Consider the following 19,678-nt stretch of genomic DNA (forward strand, 5'->3'; position numbering starts at 1 on the left):
TGATAATATCAGAGGGGGAAAAACCTGCACAGAGGAAGTGGAAACAGGTTGTGTAAAAGAAACACAGAAAGACACAGAAGAATGATTATATGCAGCAAAGAGGCTAAATTGAAAAAAAAAAACTTTTGTAATTAGAACTTTGGTATTATGAAATTTTACTTGGTTTCAATTGGTAGCTAACCTGGAATAGATAAAAGTCTTCATAGTTTTAAGATAATTAAGACTGTGAAATTTTCAAATATACAAAAAGAATATACAAACACCTGGGTACTAACTACCCAACTTTTATCATTCTTACTAATACCATTTTTGCTTCTGATATTTTAAAAGAAATTAAACTGCAGATATAATGAAGGCTGCTTATATGTCCTTCCCTACTCCTGTCTCTATAGAGGAACTGGACCTCAAGAGTACAGTTTAGGTCACTCCCATGCACTTTAACAGGCTTTACTACACATTGATGCATTCACAAACATGACAAAATGGTTTTAAAGATTTAAAAATATATAATTACTTTATCTCAACATTAAGCAGCTGACTTTTCAATGAAATAATTTTTTAGTACTTTGGTCATAAATTCTTAACGGCTAAAGGGATTTAAAAACACAGGTTTTGTGTACTTTGAGATTATAAGCTGTTTTTTCTTTTTTTTTTTTTAATTTTTATTTTTATTTTTATTTTTTTGGCCCCTCCCGCGGGGCAGCGCGGGACCTGCCTGCGCGCGGCCTCGCGGGCTGAGGGTGTTTTTTCTTTTTTTAACTATGAGATCTATTCAGACTGAGAATACAGAGCTGTGTCAAGTTAAATTCTCACTGGATTGGAAGTCAGGGTTTAAGCACTCATCCCAGATGACTGCTAGACTAAACAGTTAGTTTTCTTCCTGACCTCATTACACACTCCTCCAAAATTGAAAAAGCAGAGAGTCAATCTTTGATCCCTAAGATTCTTGCTGCCTAGTAAAGATGAAAAGGAGCCAGCAATGAAACATGAGGAGTATGACAGTAAAAACATGAAGAAAAGTACACAATAGGAAATTACAGAAGTAAGACTTAGAAATTTTCCCTAGGATAGGAGTTCTTAACCAGAGGTAGTATCAGCTGTGTAAGGGGTGTTTGGTGGCTGTGTTTGTTGGCCATCACAATGATTGAGGGCTGAAATGGCATTCAGTGGGAGGGACTAAGAATATTAGGTTGGTGCAAAAATAATGGCTGTTCTGCACTGTTGAACTCTATGTGGCTATGATATTATACATCATTTTAATGTGCATTTCTCACTTAATTTTTTTGCCAATGACTTATTACTTGCTGTTTATTTTATATTTATTTTAGACTATAGAAATGATGCCAGATAAAAAGCAAATTTGAGCAATTTTTAAATTCGAGTTCAAAATGGGTCATAAAGTAGCAAAGACAACTTGCAACATCAATAATGCATCTGGCCCAGGAACTGCTAATGAACGTACAGTGCAGTGGTGGTTCAAGAGGTTTTGCAAAGGAGAAGAGTGCCTTGAAGATGAGGAGTGCAGTGGTTGGCTATCGGAAGTTGACAGTGACCAACTGAGAGCATCATTGAAGCTGACCCCCTTACAACTACACAAGAATTTGCCAAAGAATTCAACACTGACCATCCTGTGGTCATTTGAAACAAATTAGAAAGGTAAAAATCTTGATAAGTGGGTGCCTAATGAGCTGACTGCGAATCAAAAAAATCATTTTGAAGTGACATCCTCTCTTATTCTGCTGCTGCTGCTAAGTCACTTCAGTCGTGTCCAACTCTGTGCAACCCCATAGACGGCAGCCCACCAGGCTCCCCCGTCCATGGGATTCTCCGGGCAAGAACACTGGAGTGGGTTGCCATTTCCTTCTCCAATGCAAGAAAGTGAAAAGTGAAAGTGAAGTCGCTCAGTTGTGTCTGATTCTTAGCGATCCCATGGACTGCTGCCCACCAGGTTCCTCCGTCCATGGGATTTTCCAGGCAAGAGTACTGGAGTGGGGTGCCATTGCCTTCTCCATCTCTTATTCTACACAACAACAAACCATTTTTCAACCGGATTGTGACATGTGATGAAAAGTGGATTTTATACAACAGCCAGCAATGACCAACCCAGTGGCTGGACCGAGAAGAAGCTCCAGAGCACTTCTCAAAGCCAAACTTGAACCAAAAAAATGTCATGGTCACTGTTTGGTGGCCTGCTGCCCATCTGACCCACTATAGTTTCCGGAATCCTGGTGGAACCATTACATCTGAGAAGTATGTTCAGCAAATCAATGAGATGCACCAAAAACTGCAACACCTGTAGCCGGCAATGGTCAACAGCAAGGGCCCAATTCTTCTCCATGACAACGCCCGACCACACATTGCACAACCAGTGCTTCAAAAGTTAAATGAATTGGGCTACAAAATTTTGTCTCATCTACCACATTCACTTGATCTCTTGCCAACCAACTACCACTTCCTCAAGCATCTTGACAACTTTTTGCAGGGAAAACACTTCCACAACCAGGAGGAGGCAGAAATTGCTTTCCAAGAATCCTGAAGCACAGATTTTTATGCTACATGAATAAACAAAATTATTTCTCATTGCCAAAAATGTGTTGGCTGTAATGGTTCCTATTTTGATTAATATAAGATGTACTTGAGCCTACTTACAACGATTTAAAATTCATGGTCTGAAACCGTAATTACTTTTGTACCAACCTAATATTAAATATCCTGCAACAGGTGGAACAGTCCTGCATAAAGAAGAACTGGCACACCCAAAATGCCAAGAGCACTTCAGTGGGGAAATACTGGAAAGAAGTTTCTCAGATCAATAAACCTTTCACTCTACCACCTGCTTATTATTTATCAGCACATCCCTTCTTTGCAAAAGAACAGAAGGAAACACGTAAAAGAAACTGTCACTTTTCTACATTCCCTGGCTCTTAAATAGTAAGAGGAGACTCCGAGGGCTCTTGCTTAGACACCACACTGGATATAAAACAAAGCCGAAAGTCCAGGGACTGGAAATGTGACTTAAAACAAGGCACTGTATGCCAATTTCGCTCTCATTTATTTTTAATCTACAAAAATATACCTTAGATGGTATAATATTAATGTACATTCTGGGGCTGCTTAAAGATATAGGTACTTCCAGATGTAAAGAACTCTTTGTAATGTTTATTCATTCACCACAGTAACAAACTGAGTCTCTGTTATAAAATTTGAAGTAGAAGAAATGTAAGATCTGAAATGACCCCTTACTGTCTATCACTCTAGGAAAAGCCCAAGTGTCCTAAAATGGTGGCCTAGCTTCTGGAAATTCTGGTTGGGAATAAAAAGGGGGCTAGAAGCATGAAGTAGGCCAGGCGCCTGAGAAGTTGTGTTATAGACACAATTGGGTATTTACTTTCATAGCTTTGATTCGATTTAATAATTAATGAAGATCTACTCTGTTTAAGGCTGTGGTCCGTGTGATCAGATTGGCTAGTTTTCTGGGATTATGGTTTGACTGTATGGATCACAATAAACTAGAAAATTCTGAAAGAGATGGGAATACCAGACCACCACACCTGCCTCTTGAGAAACCTGTATGCAGGTCAGGAAGCAACAGAACTGGACATGGAACAACAGACTGGTTCCAAATAGGAAAAGGAGTACACCAAGGCTGTATATTGTCACCCTGCTTATTTAACTTATATGCAGAGTACATCATGAGAAATGCTGGGCTGGAAGAAGTACAAGCTGGAATCAAGATTGCTGGGAGAAATATCAATAACCTCAGATATGCAGATGACACCACCCTTATGGCAGAAAGTGAAGAGGAACTAAAAAGCCTCTTGATGAAAGTGAAGGAGGAGAGTGAAAAAGTTGGCTTAAATCTCAACATTCAGAAAACTAAGATCATGGCATCTGGTCCCATCACTTCATGGCAAATAGATGGGGAAACAGTGAAAACAGTGGCTGACTTTATTTTTTCGGGCTCCAAAATCACTGCAGATGGTGACTGCAGTCATGAAAGTAAAAGACGCTTACTCCTTGGAAGGAAAGTTATGACCAACCTAGACAGCATATTAAAAAGCAGAGACATTACTTTGCCAACAAAGGTCTGTCTAGTCAAGGCTATGGTTTTTCCAGTGGTCATGTATGGGTATGAGAGTTGGACTATGAAGAAAGCTGAGCGCCAAAGAATTGATGCTTTTGAACTGTGGTGTTGGAGAAGACTCTTGAGAGTCCCTTGGACTGCAAGGAGATCCAACCAGTCCATCCTAAAGGAGATCAGTCCTGGGTGTTCATTGGAAGGAATGGTGTTGAAGCTGAAACTCCAATACTTTGGCCACCTCATGTGAAGAGTTGACTCATTGGAAAAGACCCTAATGCTGGGAAGGATTGGGAGCAGGAGGAGAAGGGGATGACAGAGGATGAGATGGTTGGATGGCATCACCGCCTCGATGGACATGAGTTTAGGTAAACTCCGGGAGTTGGTGATGGACAGGGAGGCCTGGCATACTGCGATTCATGGGGTTGCAAAGAGTCGGACATGACTGAGCGACTGAACTAACCGTGTTTAAGGCACTACGCTACAAAGCTGTGGGGGTCATAAAATAAAAAATAAAAACAAGAGCATATATAATATCTTTGATAAAGACCACTTAGTTAAGAAAATGATCTCATCCAAACATGTTTCTAGGCCCTGAATACATATATTCTGTACCACACTCCTTGCCCAGCTCAAGGAGGTCCCTTGAGTAATAGCGGGAACGTACTACATCTCAGGGCAGTTCCACAATTCCAAAATCTAGATGAAGCCCTGTCCCCCCTCCACCCCCGCTTTTCTTTTTAATGACAAAAAAGGAATTACTTCCTTTTAATTTCTACTCATGGATCCCATGTGTCATTAAAAAAAAAGTCCTATGCCCTTTTAGATATCCTATCTTCCAAGTGTCTTCCCCCATCCAAATAAAAGGAAACTTCTGGTATACAATGTGAAGGGTCTGCGAGAGAATATAAACAGCAAATATGTCTTTCAATCTCTCCAAGTTAATTTATTTAGTTTTTGTTTGTTTTACCTTTGCAGCCTGAGGAGTACAAGCAATATGCACAGTGCTGGGCTTCACCCCATTTGCCTTAGGTCTTTTAAACAAAGCAAATCTACTTTTCCTCCTTCCTCTATCGCCATTTGGGAGAGACCCATTATACCTGATGGGGGAGAAAAAAGTTTAGATGATCTCATGTGAGAACCACACAATTCTAAAACAAATGCTTTATTTTGTCTTAGAGGATCAACCACTGATTAATTATTAGCAGATTTTAAGTGTCTAGAATTAACTTTTAGCAACTGCTGATCCCCAGACCAGCTGCCTGAGTGTGAAACAAAAAAGATTTTTTTCTGTCTATGTCTGAAGTCACAGAGAAGTACCTTTTGGATTACACACAGCTTTAAATTACTTGTAGTTTTCTTCCCTCTTTAAGATAATCAAGAGCTGATTAATGGCATATCTGACTTCTTATGACTCATTCTATTTTTTTTAAAGGTGAATGTTTGCATGTGGTAATACAACCTTTAAAAGTACATATTTAAACAAATATGACCTGCTTAAAATAGAATTCCCTTTAACTATGAACCAAACACTTTATAAATAACTGAACTTTTGAAATTAGGAATTTTTAGACTGGTCAGTCTCAGCTACTGGCCTGTATACATTCACGTTGAGTCAGTAAAACCTGTCTGACTGAGCATAACTAAGTGGCCGTTAAACACGTGTGTTGCTCAGATCTTATGACCATTTCTCCATGATAACATAAACATGCCCTAAAGGTAAGCAAGTGAGCAAGGAGTGAACCAACAGAAAAAAGGTCCAAAACAAACATCCGGGTGTTAACTATGTCCTAGACACTAGTGGGTTCTATTTCACAAATCACTTTATTTTATCCATTTTCTCATAAAAACTGCAAAACTGATACCACTTGCCTCTGTTACAGGTTAGGAATCAAGTTACTCTTCAGAGGAATTGAGTCCCTCCATTATTTTCTGAAGGTCACACAAGTGACACTGGCAAAGCTAGAACTGGAATCTAGGTGCTTGGTGTGCTTTTTTTCATTCTTTACTGCTTCGCCGAAGCGTGAACAGTAGCTTAATAATACTCTCTCCTCATGTACTGTCCCCTTATGGCCCGACAAATTTGGTTTTATGGTTTCTTGTTTATCATTGGTTAATCTGGGGGGAAACTGAGGCAAGGAATGGGTACAGTTTTGAGGGTGGAGGAGACTGTGCTTATAAAATGGCCTACGCTAGTGGCTGACAAGGAAGGGAACGGAGTTTACTTAAAGGTTGTCAGATATAGAAATGACACTGAACAACTTTTGTAAAATGTAAAACACACTGATTCTTCTGGCAAAAGCCCCTGCTAACCTTGCTAAAGGTTCAGAGTAGAGCCCCTCAGCTAATGCATACTGGACTTTGCTGCTTGGGACTGTGCTGCCCCCAGTCTCACAAACTGAGGGCTCCTCACTGCCCCTCACTACTGTCTACCAGAGCACGCCTCCTTCCTCCTTTGGACATATTCTCTCTTCCTACACTGTGTTCTTGTAGCTCAGAGCTCTTTTCTAACTAGCACTAGCACAAAACTGACCACCTTATCCAGCTTGACTTCTCCTAAAATGTTGAGAAGAAGCATTGTTTGCATTTTAAGACATCAAGTGCTAGGTACAGAGACAACCATTTTATCAGATTAACTGAGAAACTGCTGGGCTAAAAGAGTCAGTTTAAACCATACACTAAATTTCAAATTCTAAGTCTTCAGATGAATCAAATTTCCTGCTGAAGAATTTAACTTTGAATAGCTTTTGGTGGTTAAAAATCTGTTATTAATACATCAAAATCTATGTGATTTTAAATTGTAATATTGTAGTTCCTATATTAAGTTTACAATCTTTTAAGTTGTTTTTGAGGGAAAAAAAAAATTTTTTTTCTTTAATCTCAAGGGACCTTAGTTGATCTTGTCTGTCATTTTACAGAAGAGGAAACTAAGACCCAAAATGGTTAAGTGACTTGCCTAAGGCCACACAGCCAGCAGTGTTGGAGAAAGTACTGGAATTCAGGATTCCTGGCTTCCAGCCAAGCTCAGTAACACCATATTATTTCCCCAGTTTTTCTTACTTTCTTACCTGAAACAATGGCCACAGTCTCAGTTAAAGAAGAATTTGCACCAACCTGATTCTAAAATATGTTCTAAATGTCTAGAACTGCTTTTTAGGCAGGACAGAAACAGTTGGGAGAAAGTAAGTTTTACAATGTCTAGTTTCTGAGATCTCTAAGAAACAGACTAACATTGTGTCTCCATTTTGACAGCTGTGGCAAGTTTAGACTGGATAAACTAAAATAATGGAATCATTTATTCCTCAATCATAAGACTGTATGAGTAGAATGGATGAAATTACTTTCGAAGCAAACAAGTAGCAATGTCCTGGGCTTCAGAATCATCATATTGTCACGTCTATACAACTCTTTTAAGTACAGGACCAAAAGCAGAAGGCAGCATCTGTCTCACAGGGCAAAGGAACAAATAAACACTAACCTACGTGAAACGACCTAAGCAGAGGGGAGATTTTGGGTACAGTCAGCTGAGGCAAATTTTCTAAAAAAAGGCATAGGGAAGACAGATGGACTGGCTATGTGACTTTAGACAAGTACATTTTTCACTTCATCTTTAAGAAGGTTTGTCTTTTCTAGGGGTGAGGGTGAGGCAGAGTTTATGGAGCATTTGAGTACTCACAAAGGATGACACAAAAATGAGAATTAAAAGAATTTCTTGATTTGGTAATATAACTCTGTAGCTTTAAATACTCTTCAGAAATAGGCAGGATATAAATTCTAAAAAAAAGTGCATTTAACCAAGATGTTCAAGTTATCATATATCATTCAATTTTATGCTCATCAGATGGAGAAGTCTTACCCTAAGACAATGAGTTCACCATATTTTACTGGTGCTTTGGATGGATGATTTTCTTGATCAGGAGAAAACATGAGCTTGGTTGTCTTTCTCAAATCTTTGTTCACTGGTCAGGAGCCTTGGGACACCTTTTGCATTATTTCCTAGAGGGGAAAAGTTTTCATTAATAATTTGAACAATGAATTTCAGTTTAAGTAAAGATGTTCTTTTCTAAAAGTCCTTGGGAGCACAATATTATGAAAATTATCACATAATATATAAAGTGTCTGACATTTCCCCCAATAATGGTTATATATTTGATATAACTGTTTAAACACAGTAAAATGTAAATTTAGGAATGTTAACTTTACATTAAAAATGTAAATTCCAGTTCCAGGATGATGAGGAAGACATTATTTTCCCTATGATTTCTGCTAATTATAATCCAAAACCCTGAACATTATATATAAAGCAGAAGAAGACTCTGAAAAGTAGAGAGAAGGCAGAACAGCTAGGGGCCTTGGGGCCCATGGAACAACTTAGTGGCAAGTTCTTCGGGTCTTCTTTTTGCCTAGTATCAATATATCCCAGATCTGAAGCTGAAGAATTTAGCAATCTGGAAATGCCCACTGGCAGAGAGAAAAACAAAACATGTGACAAAATGCCTGCTCTCTCTGGTCAGAAGAACAAGAAAATGGCGGCCTCAGCAAGACAGAAAGCTTTTGATGATAACTGCTCTCCTCAGCCACCACCACAGCAAACACGGTGACCCCACCATAGCACTCACCAGCAAGAGCTGAGTGCTGAGCCCAGACATCACCTCAGGAGGCCATTGTGAGGCGGCCTGGCCTCCCCCTGGGCCTACCCTTGTGGAGGCAGTGTCAGAACAGGCCAAGTGGAGAGCCAGCACGGCCACCCTGTTGGCTGGTAACGCGCCCCCTCCTCTGCCCGAGTGGTGTCAGTGGAGAGCGCAGCGAGCCTGGGGTTCCATCCCAATTTGGCAGGATCTTCTTCCCTCAGGTGTCAATGGAGGCCGAGCAGGGAACCTGGACTTCCATGTCCACCTGGTAGTAATAAGAAGGCTCCCTGTACCCCCCTGACAGAGCAATGTGAGGAAAAGCCAGGGAAAATAGGAGGTCTGGATGATATTCAGAGTGTCAGAACATTAAACGAAAATGTCCAGCTTTCAAAAGAAAGCCACGTATTATATAAAGTACAAGACAGAATTAAAACAATGCAAAAAGATAATCAACAGATGCCAGAAGTTTAGATGACAGAGATGTGAGAATTATCTAACAAAGATTTTAAATCAGTCATGATAAAAAATTTCAGTAATCAATTACAAGCAAAGAGACAAACAAAAAATAGAGTCTCCACAAAGAAACAGAAGATATGTAAAGTTCACTGGATGGGCTCAACCTAGAATGGAAGGTACGTAGGAAAGGAATGAGCTGGAAGGCAGAAAGTACCCAGTCTGAACAACAGACTGGAAAAAAAAGGAACGAGCCTAATGGACCTGTGGGGCTACAGAACGGCCCTATTAATAACATTAGTATCACTGGCGTTCAGAATGAAAGGAGAAAGAGTGGAGTTGAAAAAGTACTCAAACAATGACTGAAATTCAACAAATGTGAAAAGGGAAACAAAACCACAGATTCAGGAAGCTGAACAAACTACACATAGGATAAAACTAAAGAAATCTATGCTAAGACACATGATAATTAAACTTCTGACTTAAAGGCAAAGAAATTTTCTTGAAAGCAGTCAGAGAAGAACTAAATCTTACGTATAGGGGAAAAACAATGAATTTCTCACCAGAAACTACAGAAGCCAGAAGCAAGTGGCCTATGTTTTTCAGGTGCTGAAAGAAAGTAACTATCAGCCAGGTTCCAGCAAATATGGAAAGAAAAATCAAGACATTCTCAGATGAGGAAAAATTAAGAGAATCTGTCACCAGCAGAGCTACTCTCATAGAATGGTTAGCAGGAATTCTCTAAACAGAAGATAAAAAAAAAAAACAAAACTTGGAACACCAGAAAAGAACAAAGAACATGGTAGTAAAATCAAGACTTATGTTCACACAAACCTGTACATAAAAGTTTATAGCAGCTTTATTCATAGTAGCCAAAAACTTGAATTAATCCAGATGGTCTTTACTGAGTGGATGATTAACCTGTGGTACATCCACACTATGGAATAGTACTAAGCAATAAAAAGGCATAAACTATTGGTCCATGAAACATCATGGACAAATCTCTAGAGAATTATGCTGAGTATAAAAATCTAAGCTCAAAAGGTTACATATATGATTTCTTTTATATAACACTCTTGAAATGACAAAATTACAGAAACAGAAATCAGATAACTGGTTGCCAAAGGTTAAACTGGGGGGGAGGAGTAGGAGGGAAGTGAATGTGACTACAAAAAAGCAACAGGAAGGCACCACAGTGGTGATGGAAATGGTTTGTAGCCTTATCAGCATCAGTATTCTATAAAACCAGAATATTGTGATATTGTGCTATAGTTTCACAACTATAGTTGTATATAACAAGATCATCTAATCTACACTATGTTGTATATCAATATATGAATGTCTATCCCTTTTACTTCTCTCCTAAAGAAGCAATCCATTTTAAAAAGCTTAAGCAGAAGCTTTAACCAGTGGTTTTAAATGAGCTCTTCTTAGACAATTAATGTACTGCCATCTAACCATGAAAACACAGCTGTGGCACACTTCTGACCAAGGACAGTAAGAATTAAAACTTCAATAACATGAATTAATTAAATTTAAAATTTAAATTAAGTTTTAATAACACTGTCCTGATTCAGATTCCTTTTTAGAGTTACTATTTTTAGGAAGTGGGGGTTTTTCATTTATAGCAGCAAAACATTTCCTTAAAAAGAACTTATTTAAAGAAGTCAATTTCAACAGTATTAAATAGGTTAGTAAGCACATAGATATGGGAAAAATCTGAAAATGACACATAAATGCCCATATTTGGCTGACACTAGTTTTTAGCATGGCTAGCAAGTATTAATCTATGTTCTAGTTCTAGTTCTCTTTGAATAAACCAATCTGCTTCCTCATCTCTAAAAATGAAGGGACTAAAGTAAAATGAAGAGAACACTGGAGGTGAAAATATACGAGAGACCATCTAGTCCTAACATATGAATTTACAAGTAATGTGCATACAGCACTATAGATTTAGTCCTATTGCCCCTATAGCAAAACAGGAACTAATTCTAGCTTTGACAAGGAATAAGAGTAGGGTTGGCATATACTCACCACTCTATTTTCTAGAGCCTCTGGCCAAATTAGCCAAGAAAAACAACATGTTCCCAATTATTCTTACTCTGGCTAGATCCCTTAGAAGGTCTAATTTGAGATATTTATCAGATAACAAAATTCAATCACAGGAACACACTGAAACTTGGTTTCTATTTCTGTATCTAATAATCTAAAATCTCTAATAAGATACTTCAGTAGAAATGGTTATTTAGGATCTTAAACAAAGCCCAGCAGCTAGATAGTAACTCTTGCATTCACTCTCTGTAGATAATCTCTGTGTTTTAAAAATCTGAATAATATACAGAATTCTTCAAAATCAATTCCTGAAGTTATATTCCTGAGAACATGAAATGCATATGTACATAAGTATATTCTAATACCTCAATCACAGACAACGCCTGGTGGTATTCAATTAAGTTAGCTGGTCTGACCCCATATATTCAGTCCTATCCCAAAGTGATCTAGCAAAAAGTATATGAAATAGCACCATTAATTCTATATGAGACTGGAAACAATGATAGAGAAAATCTTGCTAAGACAATAAGGCTGTTTCCTATAATATCTATTACTTTGAAGTCTGCTTGATCTGTGAAAATTAAGCATGCTGTTCTCATCAGCAGAAACCTTCCCAAGTTAAACAATTTTAAAAGAAATACATTACGGAACACTATTTGTGTCTGTGTGTATATGGGCTAGGAAAACATGAGTAATTTGCCATAAAATACGTTTCTTAGAGTCTCATTAATTTGACTGATACAACATTCTAATCATTTGTTCTTTAAAGGCCAGGAAATACAATTGTTTTCTTATCAAGTGTTTGCAAAGGAAAAGACTTTCTAATATATAATTGTCAGTTTTACCTTAAGAAGGAAAACTGGGGAAACAATCTCGGTCCACATTGCTCCCTTAACATAACACTTTTCTTTTTCACACTGCACAAAGCCTTTTTGCTTTCTACCTACTAAACACAAGTACAAAATTCCTGTCCTGAAAAATAAAAAGAAGCAAAACAAACACTAAGCAAGGGACAAAACAGACCTTAGGAATGTGTTTACAGAAACTTTTGAATACTCCTATTTTGGTGGGCAAGAGAGTAGGCATAAGGGATGCTGGGGGGAAAAGGGAAAATGTTTTAAAACATGAAAATGTTATAATTTTTTTATGGTGAAAAATATAATGTGGATTGTATATGTTATCTCTGATGAAACAGAATTCCATCTACGCCAGCATTCCCCTGTGGTTGATTTCAAAAGGATGATTCAAACAAAAGGAACTCTTTTCTTATGCTTGTGGTGGAGCCATTTGTTGGTGGAGCCAACAAATTGGAGGGTGGTAAACTTACAGTAGTTTCTCGCTAAGAGTGAAAAATTAATCATCATCGTCCTTCTTTCACCATCAGCAGGATTTTAATAAGCAGCATTTTTCCATAAATGGAGAAAAGAGATAGGCAAAATAATGGTGTCAGCTGTAGGAGGATGAGGTTACTACTTTTCTTTCTGTTGGTGGCTTTTGGCTTCTCAGTGGAGCACTGAAAGAAGTGAAGGCCACGTTCCCCTTCTCAAGATACAGGGCACTCCTGGACAAACTCCCAGCCCTGCTTTTTAGGGTGGCCAAATGACATGCTGATGTTTTATCAGCTCCAGTGATAACTTATTTTCATCCTGATGGGAAAGCAATTAACATCTTTTCCACAGATAGTGATTGTTCCCCTAAACTCGGGTTTCTCAACCCTGGCACTACTGACATTTTGACATGGGGAGTGGAGGGGGGAGATGGCCTGCGCGTTGTCAGAGGTTCAGCAGCACCCCTGAGAATGTCTCACCTTCCCACACTTCATCCCCCAACTTCCTTCCCACCCTCACCCTCAGAACCACTGAGAACAAACTGGAGATAACAATTTTTTTAGGAGGAATTTCCCCTATTTTGCTCATAGTACTTAGTACACAGTAAGGTATTCAATAAACATTTGCTTACTACCATAATCATACTGATGTCGTCTTAAAATTTTTTAGTTTTATTTGGCCACACCTCACAGCATGCAGGATCTGAGTCCCCTGACCAGGGATCAAATCCATGTCTCCTGCATTGGGAGTGTGAGTCTTAACCACCAGTCTTAAAGAGTTATTACTAAGCCTTGTGATAGGGAGAGCAATGGCTTTGAAGCTGCAGTTTCAGTATTTCATCAGACTTGATAAGAGTGGCTGGAATGAGAATGGGAGAACTATCATCTTATCTTGATGGTGATTAATTATTAATATTTCTGTGCATTAAAATATTTTAATATTTTAGCAACCTCTCTCAACCAACCTTCTTTCTTGAAGGAAAGAAACTGGAGTCGGGGTGGCTAAAGAAGTAGCTATAAGGCCAGTGCTTGGTAGCCTGACATTTTGTTGTTGCTTAGTCGCTCAGTTGTGTCTGACTCTTTGCAACCCCATGGACTGCAGCCCGCCAGGCTCCTCCGTCCATGGAACTTCCCAGGCAAGAATACTGGAGTGGGTTGCCATTTCCTTCTCCAGGGGATCTTCTCAACCCAAGGATCAAACCCATACCTCCTGCATTGGCAGATGGATTCTTTACCCCTGAACAACCAGGGAAGCCCAGCCTGATGTTTAGAGAAAGGCTAATCTGTGGAGGCCAGATAAAGAAATATCTTCTTGACCTAGGAGACCCAAACTCCTAAAGGGGAATGTTTTTAAATCAAAAGGCATATCAGTATCAATTGGAATCAAACTTAGATTAAGGTCTACTTGCACAGAAAGTTAATCAGCAAAGTGCCTTCTCACAGGATTAGGTTATTTGACCCTCACAACAGCCCTGTGAATTAGGTAGGGATGTCTTATGAACTCCATTTTCCAGACAGGGAACAGAAGGTGTCAGTCAGAAAGGCCAGTGACGGTTCAAGGCCAAACAGGTACTATGTGACAGAGCTAGAACTGAAGCCTATATATTAAACAAACATACATTAACTCATCTAATTTCTATCACAACTGTATCAGGTATAGTTATTTATCTCCATTTGATAAATGAGAAGACTGATGTTCTTAGAAGTTGAGCAGTAGTTCAGGTTTTTTGATACCACTAATCACACCCCAAACAAGGTTGGGTAGGGTTGATTCCTAAATATTGAGTAAGAGGCCATTAGGGGGCCATTTAGGAAAAGAGACTGTAAAGTAAACTAAACTCTAGACAAGCTACACTCCAGCAGAGACTAATAGCAACTATGCAATTATGACTAGGGCTTTTGGACATTATTTGAAATTTTGTCACTTCCTCAAAGCTCACTGTATTTGTCAATCCTGTTGCCTGGTAGTGACCAACAATAAAAACATCAGTAAATAAAGTGGGCTTTGCATGCTTTTTTAAAAAAATGAGGAGGGGAGAAAGGAATCCAAGGGGAAAAGCATGGTATTACACTAAGACAAATTCCTGGCATCATGAAGAAGAAAAACACATGTATGAGCAGACCACCCAGACAGCGCAGGGACAGGTTTCATGCACTCCCGGGAAAGGGACAGCCGAGAGAGAACTGCAGGCAGCGTTCCTGACGGGGTGGGGGCTTAAACAAACCTGGCCACCCTACCCCAAAAGGATCACTTAATTCCCCACGTCCAGAAAATGTATTTTAAAGGACACAACTAAGGACTCTTTTTTTTGGTTTTTAATTGTTGTCTGCCCATGCTTGGCCTATATTTCAACTCTTTTAGCTTACCAAAGTGCCTAAAATGATAATATGCCTCTCAGGAAAGCAAGACCAGAAATTCCCCTAGATTTCACCACTAAAGTCTTGAAGAAAATTTTGCAGAAAGCAGCAAATTCAGTGGGATTAGATAGCTACTCGGACCAAAAAATATCTGATAGAATTATACTCGTTGTAAATGCTATAGCTTCCTCAAGTCAGCAGGCAACCCATGCCTCTGCTACCCCTTTTTTCTTAGTGTTCAGCACTTTCTGGGTTCTATGCCAAGCACTGTTCTAAATACTTTACATAAAACAACTGATTTAATCCCAGAACAACCTTGTGAGGTTCAATAGATAAAGAAAACCAAGGTTACAACTCAAACCAGTACTCTGGATCAGCTGAAACAACTGAGTTTAAAATGAAAGGTAAATGGGGCTGGGGAGGAGAGAACTGCATTGGGAAACTGAACAACAAGCAAGAAAACCCTCCAACTCTTCCTACTATAATGTATTTAATAGTGAGAGTTTATATAAATGCTATTGCCCTAATACAGGACAAACTTTTATAATATTGACTAACCATCTGAAGTTTCTAGTAATTCAATCATTTTAAAGCTGAGTTCAAAAGTCCCTTGGATAAAATTTAAACTTGAAAAAAAGGAATAAATGGATTTTTCTCAATCACTTTAAATCTATACCACGCTATGGAAGTAAAAAATGGAATACGAAGTCCATGTTCCACAAAATGTATTGTGTGATGATTATTTTGGACAGTTAGATTACTTCCAGAAACAGAATAATCTGGGTTTTCCTTATTTTTATTAAAACACTGACCAAATTACATGCATTTTAAAAAGGCCAGTAACAGTCTCAAGTATCTCCTCCAAGATATTTATTGATTATGAAGTGGAAAACTAACTTGACGGTGGGCGAGACCTGGCAGACACCATCTTAACTAACTGATCAAGGTTAACATCTGCAATAAAATGTTTCGATACCATGTATTCCCTGATTATGATGTATGAAAGCCACATCACTTTTGTGCTATGTTGCCAGAAAACGTGTCACCTTGATCTAATCAGGAGAACATATCAGACCAACCCAAACTGACAGCCTACAAAATAACTCTCAGCACTCAAAAGTGCCAAGATCATGAAAGACAAGGAAAGGCTGAGAAACTCCCAGGTTGGAGATTAAGGAGATGAAGCAACTACACAGGATTAGGAATTGGATCCTGGAACAGAAAAGGACGGTGGAAAACTGAAATTTGAATATGGCCTATAGTTTAGTGAATAGTATTGTACCAATGTCAGTTTCCTGATCTTGATAAATATACTCTGGTTATACAGATCGCTAACATTACAAGAAATAAAGGGTATATGTAAACTCACTGAATTATTTTTCCAATTTTTCTCTAAGGCTAGAATTATTTCAAAATAAAAAGTAAAAAAAGAAGGCAATAAAAATGGAAAACAAAATTTAATAAAAAATTTAATATCAAAATGAATTCAAGATTTAAAGTTTGCTTCCTTCCAGCCCTCTCACAACCTAAATGTGTAAGATTTTCACTTATGCTGGGCCTGTCAAGTCACAGCATCTGGTCTCCTGTCCTGTCTCTGATGTGAAGCTGCCCCATTCACAGCCTCTTTAGTGAGCAAAGTTGTTACTACCAAGTGTGGCCATTCATTGGACTGAGTGATAATAACTGAACCTTAGTGATGTATCCACACACTGATCTAAATTTGGCAGAATCATGCTTCATGGCTTTTTTTTTTTTTTAAGTTATGACATAAGAGCAATTTAACTACTGAATGCTCTAGGAAGTTTTATTAGAAAACACTTTGTATATGGAATTATATCATAGCTTTTGATTTAATGCTATACTATACTCTGACCTTTAACAGGATTTTAGTTTATTTGAGTTCTGAAGAGTTTATAAAAGGGAATAGAAAGAAGGATGGGAAAAATAAGAGTTAGGAAGCAGCAGCCCTGGGTGATTCTTGACACATTTCAATTAGAATAAAATCCTGAAAAGCCAGAAAGTCAAATACTTTCCTGAATTATTCGTTAATTATTTCATTGTGGATACTATTCTCTTCAAATAAGAAAAGGCTCTTGCCAAGGACTAAGCTATGACAGGGTCCTCTGAGACCAACCCTAAGAACTCTGGCCCTTGACAGTCACGAGGGCTGGACCCAGGGTCTTTCATGAATGCTCAAAGCTACAAACCAGTACTATAACACACAATTCCCCAAGATGGGGACAACATTTTCCTCACCTCATAGGATTTGTCACCGGGTCTGAATGAGAACCACAAAGCCACACTGGGATTTGTTCTGTTGGGCCATCTCCTTGATTCACTCAAGTCACAGAATTTTGAGTCTCTTAAAATTATTCAAACTGTGAGAGTTAAACCAGCAATTTTCAAGGTCTTAATGTATGTTAAAAAAAATTCAAGTATTTGTAAAATGTATTCAGTTAGGCTACATAATACTTGGTAAACTAAATAATATATCCAATAATATAAAGTTGGCCTTGATAATACTTAATTTATGGTAATGCTGCCTTATCACTTAATATTTGTTTTCTCAGAGATGCATCTTTATTTCTCAGTATCTAAACAAATGTTTATGGTCTGCTCTTTGTCGATAACTGATACCATGTATAAAGTTCTAGTTTTCTACTGCTCATAACACATAAGAGGACCTGAAATATAATTAAAAACCTCAAAGATCATAGCAATTAGTTTTAAGGTTGAATGTTATATAAATGTTTTGATTCTCAGTAGTGGAAAAAACTACATTTAAATCAAATTAGATTTAGTGTATGTACTTCCTGCTTTTGATGCTTTCGAATTATGGTGCTGGAGAAGACTCGAGAATCCTCTGGACAGCAAGGAGACCAACCCAGTCAATCCTAAAGGAAAATCAACCCTGAATATTCAATGGAGGACTGATGCTGAAGCTGAACCTCCAATGCTTTGGTCACCTGTTGTGACGAGCTGACACAGTGGAAAATACTCTGATGCTGGGAAAGATTGAGGGCAGAAGAAGGGCGTGACACAGGATAAAATGGTTGGATGGCATCACTGACTCAGTGGACATAAAAGAGTTTGAGCAAACTCTGGGAGACAGTGAAGGACAGGGAAGCCTGGAGTGCTGCAGTCCATGGGGTCGCAAAGAGTTGGACACAACCTAGCGAATGAACAACAATTTCCTGCTCTTAATAGGGAGTTAACTTAAAGTTTCACAATTTCATTATAAGCTTAAGGAAAGGAAAAAGAAAATGTGGTTGAAAATTCAAATAACAACTAAATCTCCAATATTTCTTCTAACAATAAAGTCAGCAACCCACAGAGAGGTCATTATTAAAAGATGATGACTATTATAATCTCACTAATGAACAGAAGTTTCATATTATGATTTCTCTGTGGTTCATGAAAAGTTCTCAAAAGTAACAGCATCTGATCTTTCTTTGACCAAACCATGTTTTCCCCATAAATTTTTATAACAGTAATTTAGAGACACTGTGTGTGGGAGGCTAAGAACATCTTTTTTTTTTTTAGCAGAGTGAATATTTTAAATCACCTGGTATGGTGTTCCTATCTAATTCTTTTCATTAGGAAAATAATACATACATGTAGCCTGGATATTTCTACAAATTTCCTCTTTCCACTCTGATTACCCAAGTAGGTAACTTATTAAGATCAATTTTTCTTCCTAATCTGCAACTTTTCTCTCATCTTCTGCTGTATACATACCCAAGAGAGTATATACTCCCCTCTCACAAATTAGAAAATCTGATAAAAAATGAACACACATTACTGGGCAGCATGTTGGTATTCTGGCAAACATTCAGTTTTAAACAAAATTAAAAAAAGAAAATCTTAAGTTATACCTTTTCTTTAAATAAAAATAAAATGCTTCAGAAAAGAACACTGCTGGGAACGTAAAACTGTTCATTTTTTAGCAGGTGCCTCACCTCCTCTTAAACAGCAGATCTAAAATTATTAAATCTCTTCCTACCACATTATAGAACAATAACAAAACATTCAGGTAGAAACATTATCTAAAATTTTTATAAAGCAAAACTCTCAATATTTAAAAAAATCCTATAAATTTTCCCTACCTTGTAAAAATGTTTAAATTTTTAAGTAAATTGTAGTTATCTCAAAGCCCTAATCTCTTTGAGAGGACCTCGGGAGACTTACTGTCAAAAAGCTAAATTCTGAATAAGCTATCAACAGCTAACCAAAGTACAATGACAGCTCCATCATTCTGGCTACCAAACAATTTCCTTCAAAGAGGAATGTAATTCTCAAATTTAATAATTCAGAAGAAAACAATGGACAACACTGAATCCCAAAGTATGTTAAAAACTAAATACTGTAGCTTGAAAGAAAAACACTAAATACTGTAGCCTGGATTGGAAAAACACTGCAAATGAAGAATTTTTAGTTTTCTGCTGACCAACAGTCAACAGGCAGTAAATCCCTGTAGTTATTTCTCTAAGAGTAATGAGAGGTTAAAATTAATAGCATAAACCTCGCTAAAAACACAAAACCCTTGGAGCCTGAGATTTAGTCAAACTTTTTCCCAAGAGGGAAGAAAATATAATTTTTACATATTTCTAAAACCAAATGTGGAAAAATTAAATATAAACCATCTGATGATTCAAATGATTCCTTCTGCAACCCTACCTTTACCCTGAAGCACTGACAATGTGACACTTATTAAGCCATAGAACACCCACCTCTTTACTCCTTTGCTATCACCACTAGCTAGATAAATAACCTTCTCAC

At 37.9% G+C, this 19,678-nt stretch overlaps 1 protein-coding gene across 1 annotated transcript in view; it reads right to left on the reverse strand.

The window, feature by feature from the left end:
* The window catches only part of PELI1 (pellino E3 ubiquitin protein ligase 1), a 53,705-nt gene that overhangs the window by 7,630 nt on the left and 26,397 nt on the right, over positions 1–19,678 (reverse strand). The window contains exons 2-3 of the mRNA XM_043468888.1: positions 7,935–8,074; positions 5,049–5,178 (exon numbers count right to left, since the gene is read on the reverse strand). Coding sequence (XP_043324823.1) covers positions 5,049–5,178; positions 7,935–8,005 — 201 coding nt within the window. The 5' untranslated portion in view covers positions 8,006–8,074. The remainder of the gene's footprint in view (positions 1–5,048; positions 5,179–7,934; positions 8,075–19,678) is intronic.

The sequence above is a fragment of the Cervus canadensis genome, chromosome 5 (genome assembly GCF_019320065.1).
Source record: "Cervus canadensis isolate Bull #8, Minnesota chromosome 5, ASM1932006v1, whole genome shotgun sequence".
Taxonomy (NCBI): domain Eukaryota; kingdom Metazoa; phylum Chordata; class Mammalia; order Artiodactyla; family Cervidae; genus Cervus; species Cervus canadensis.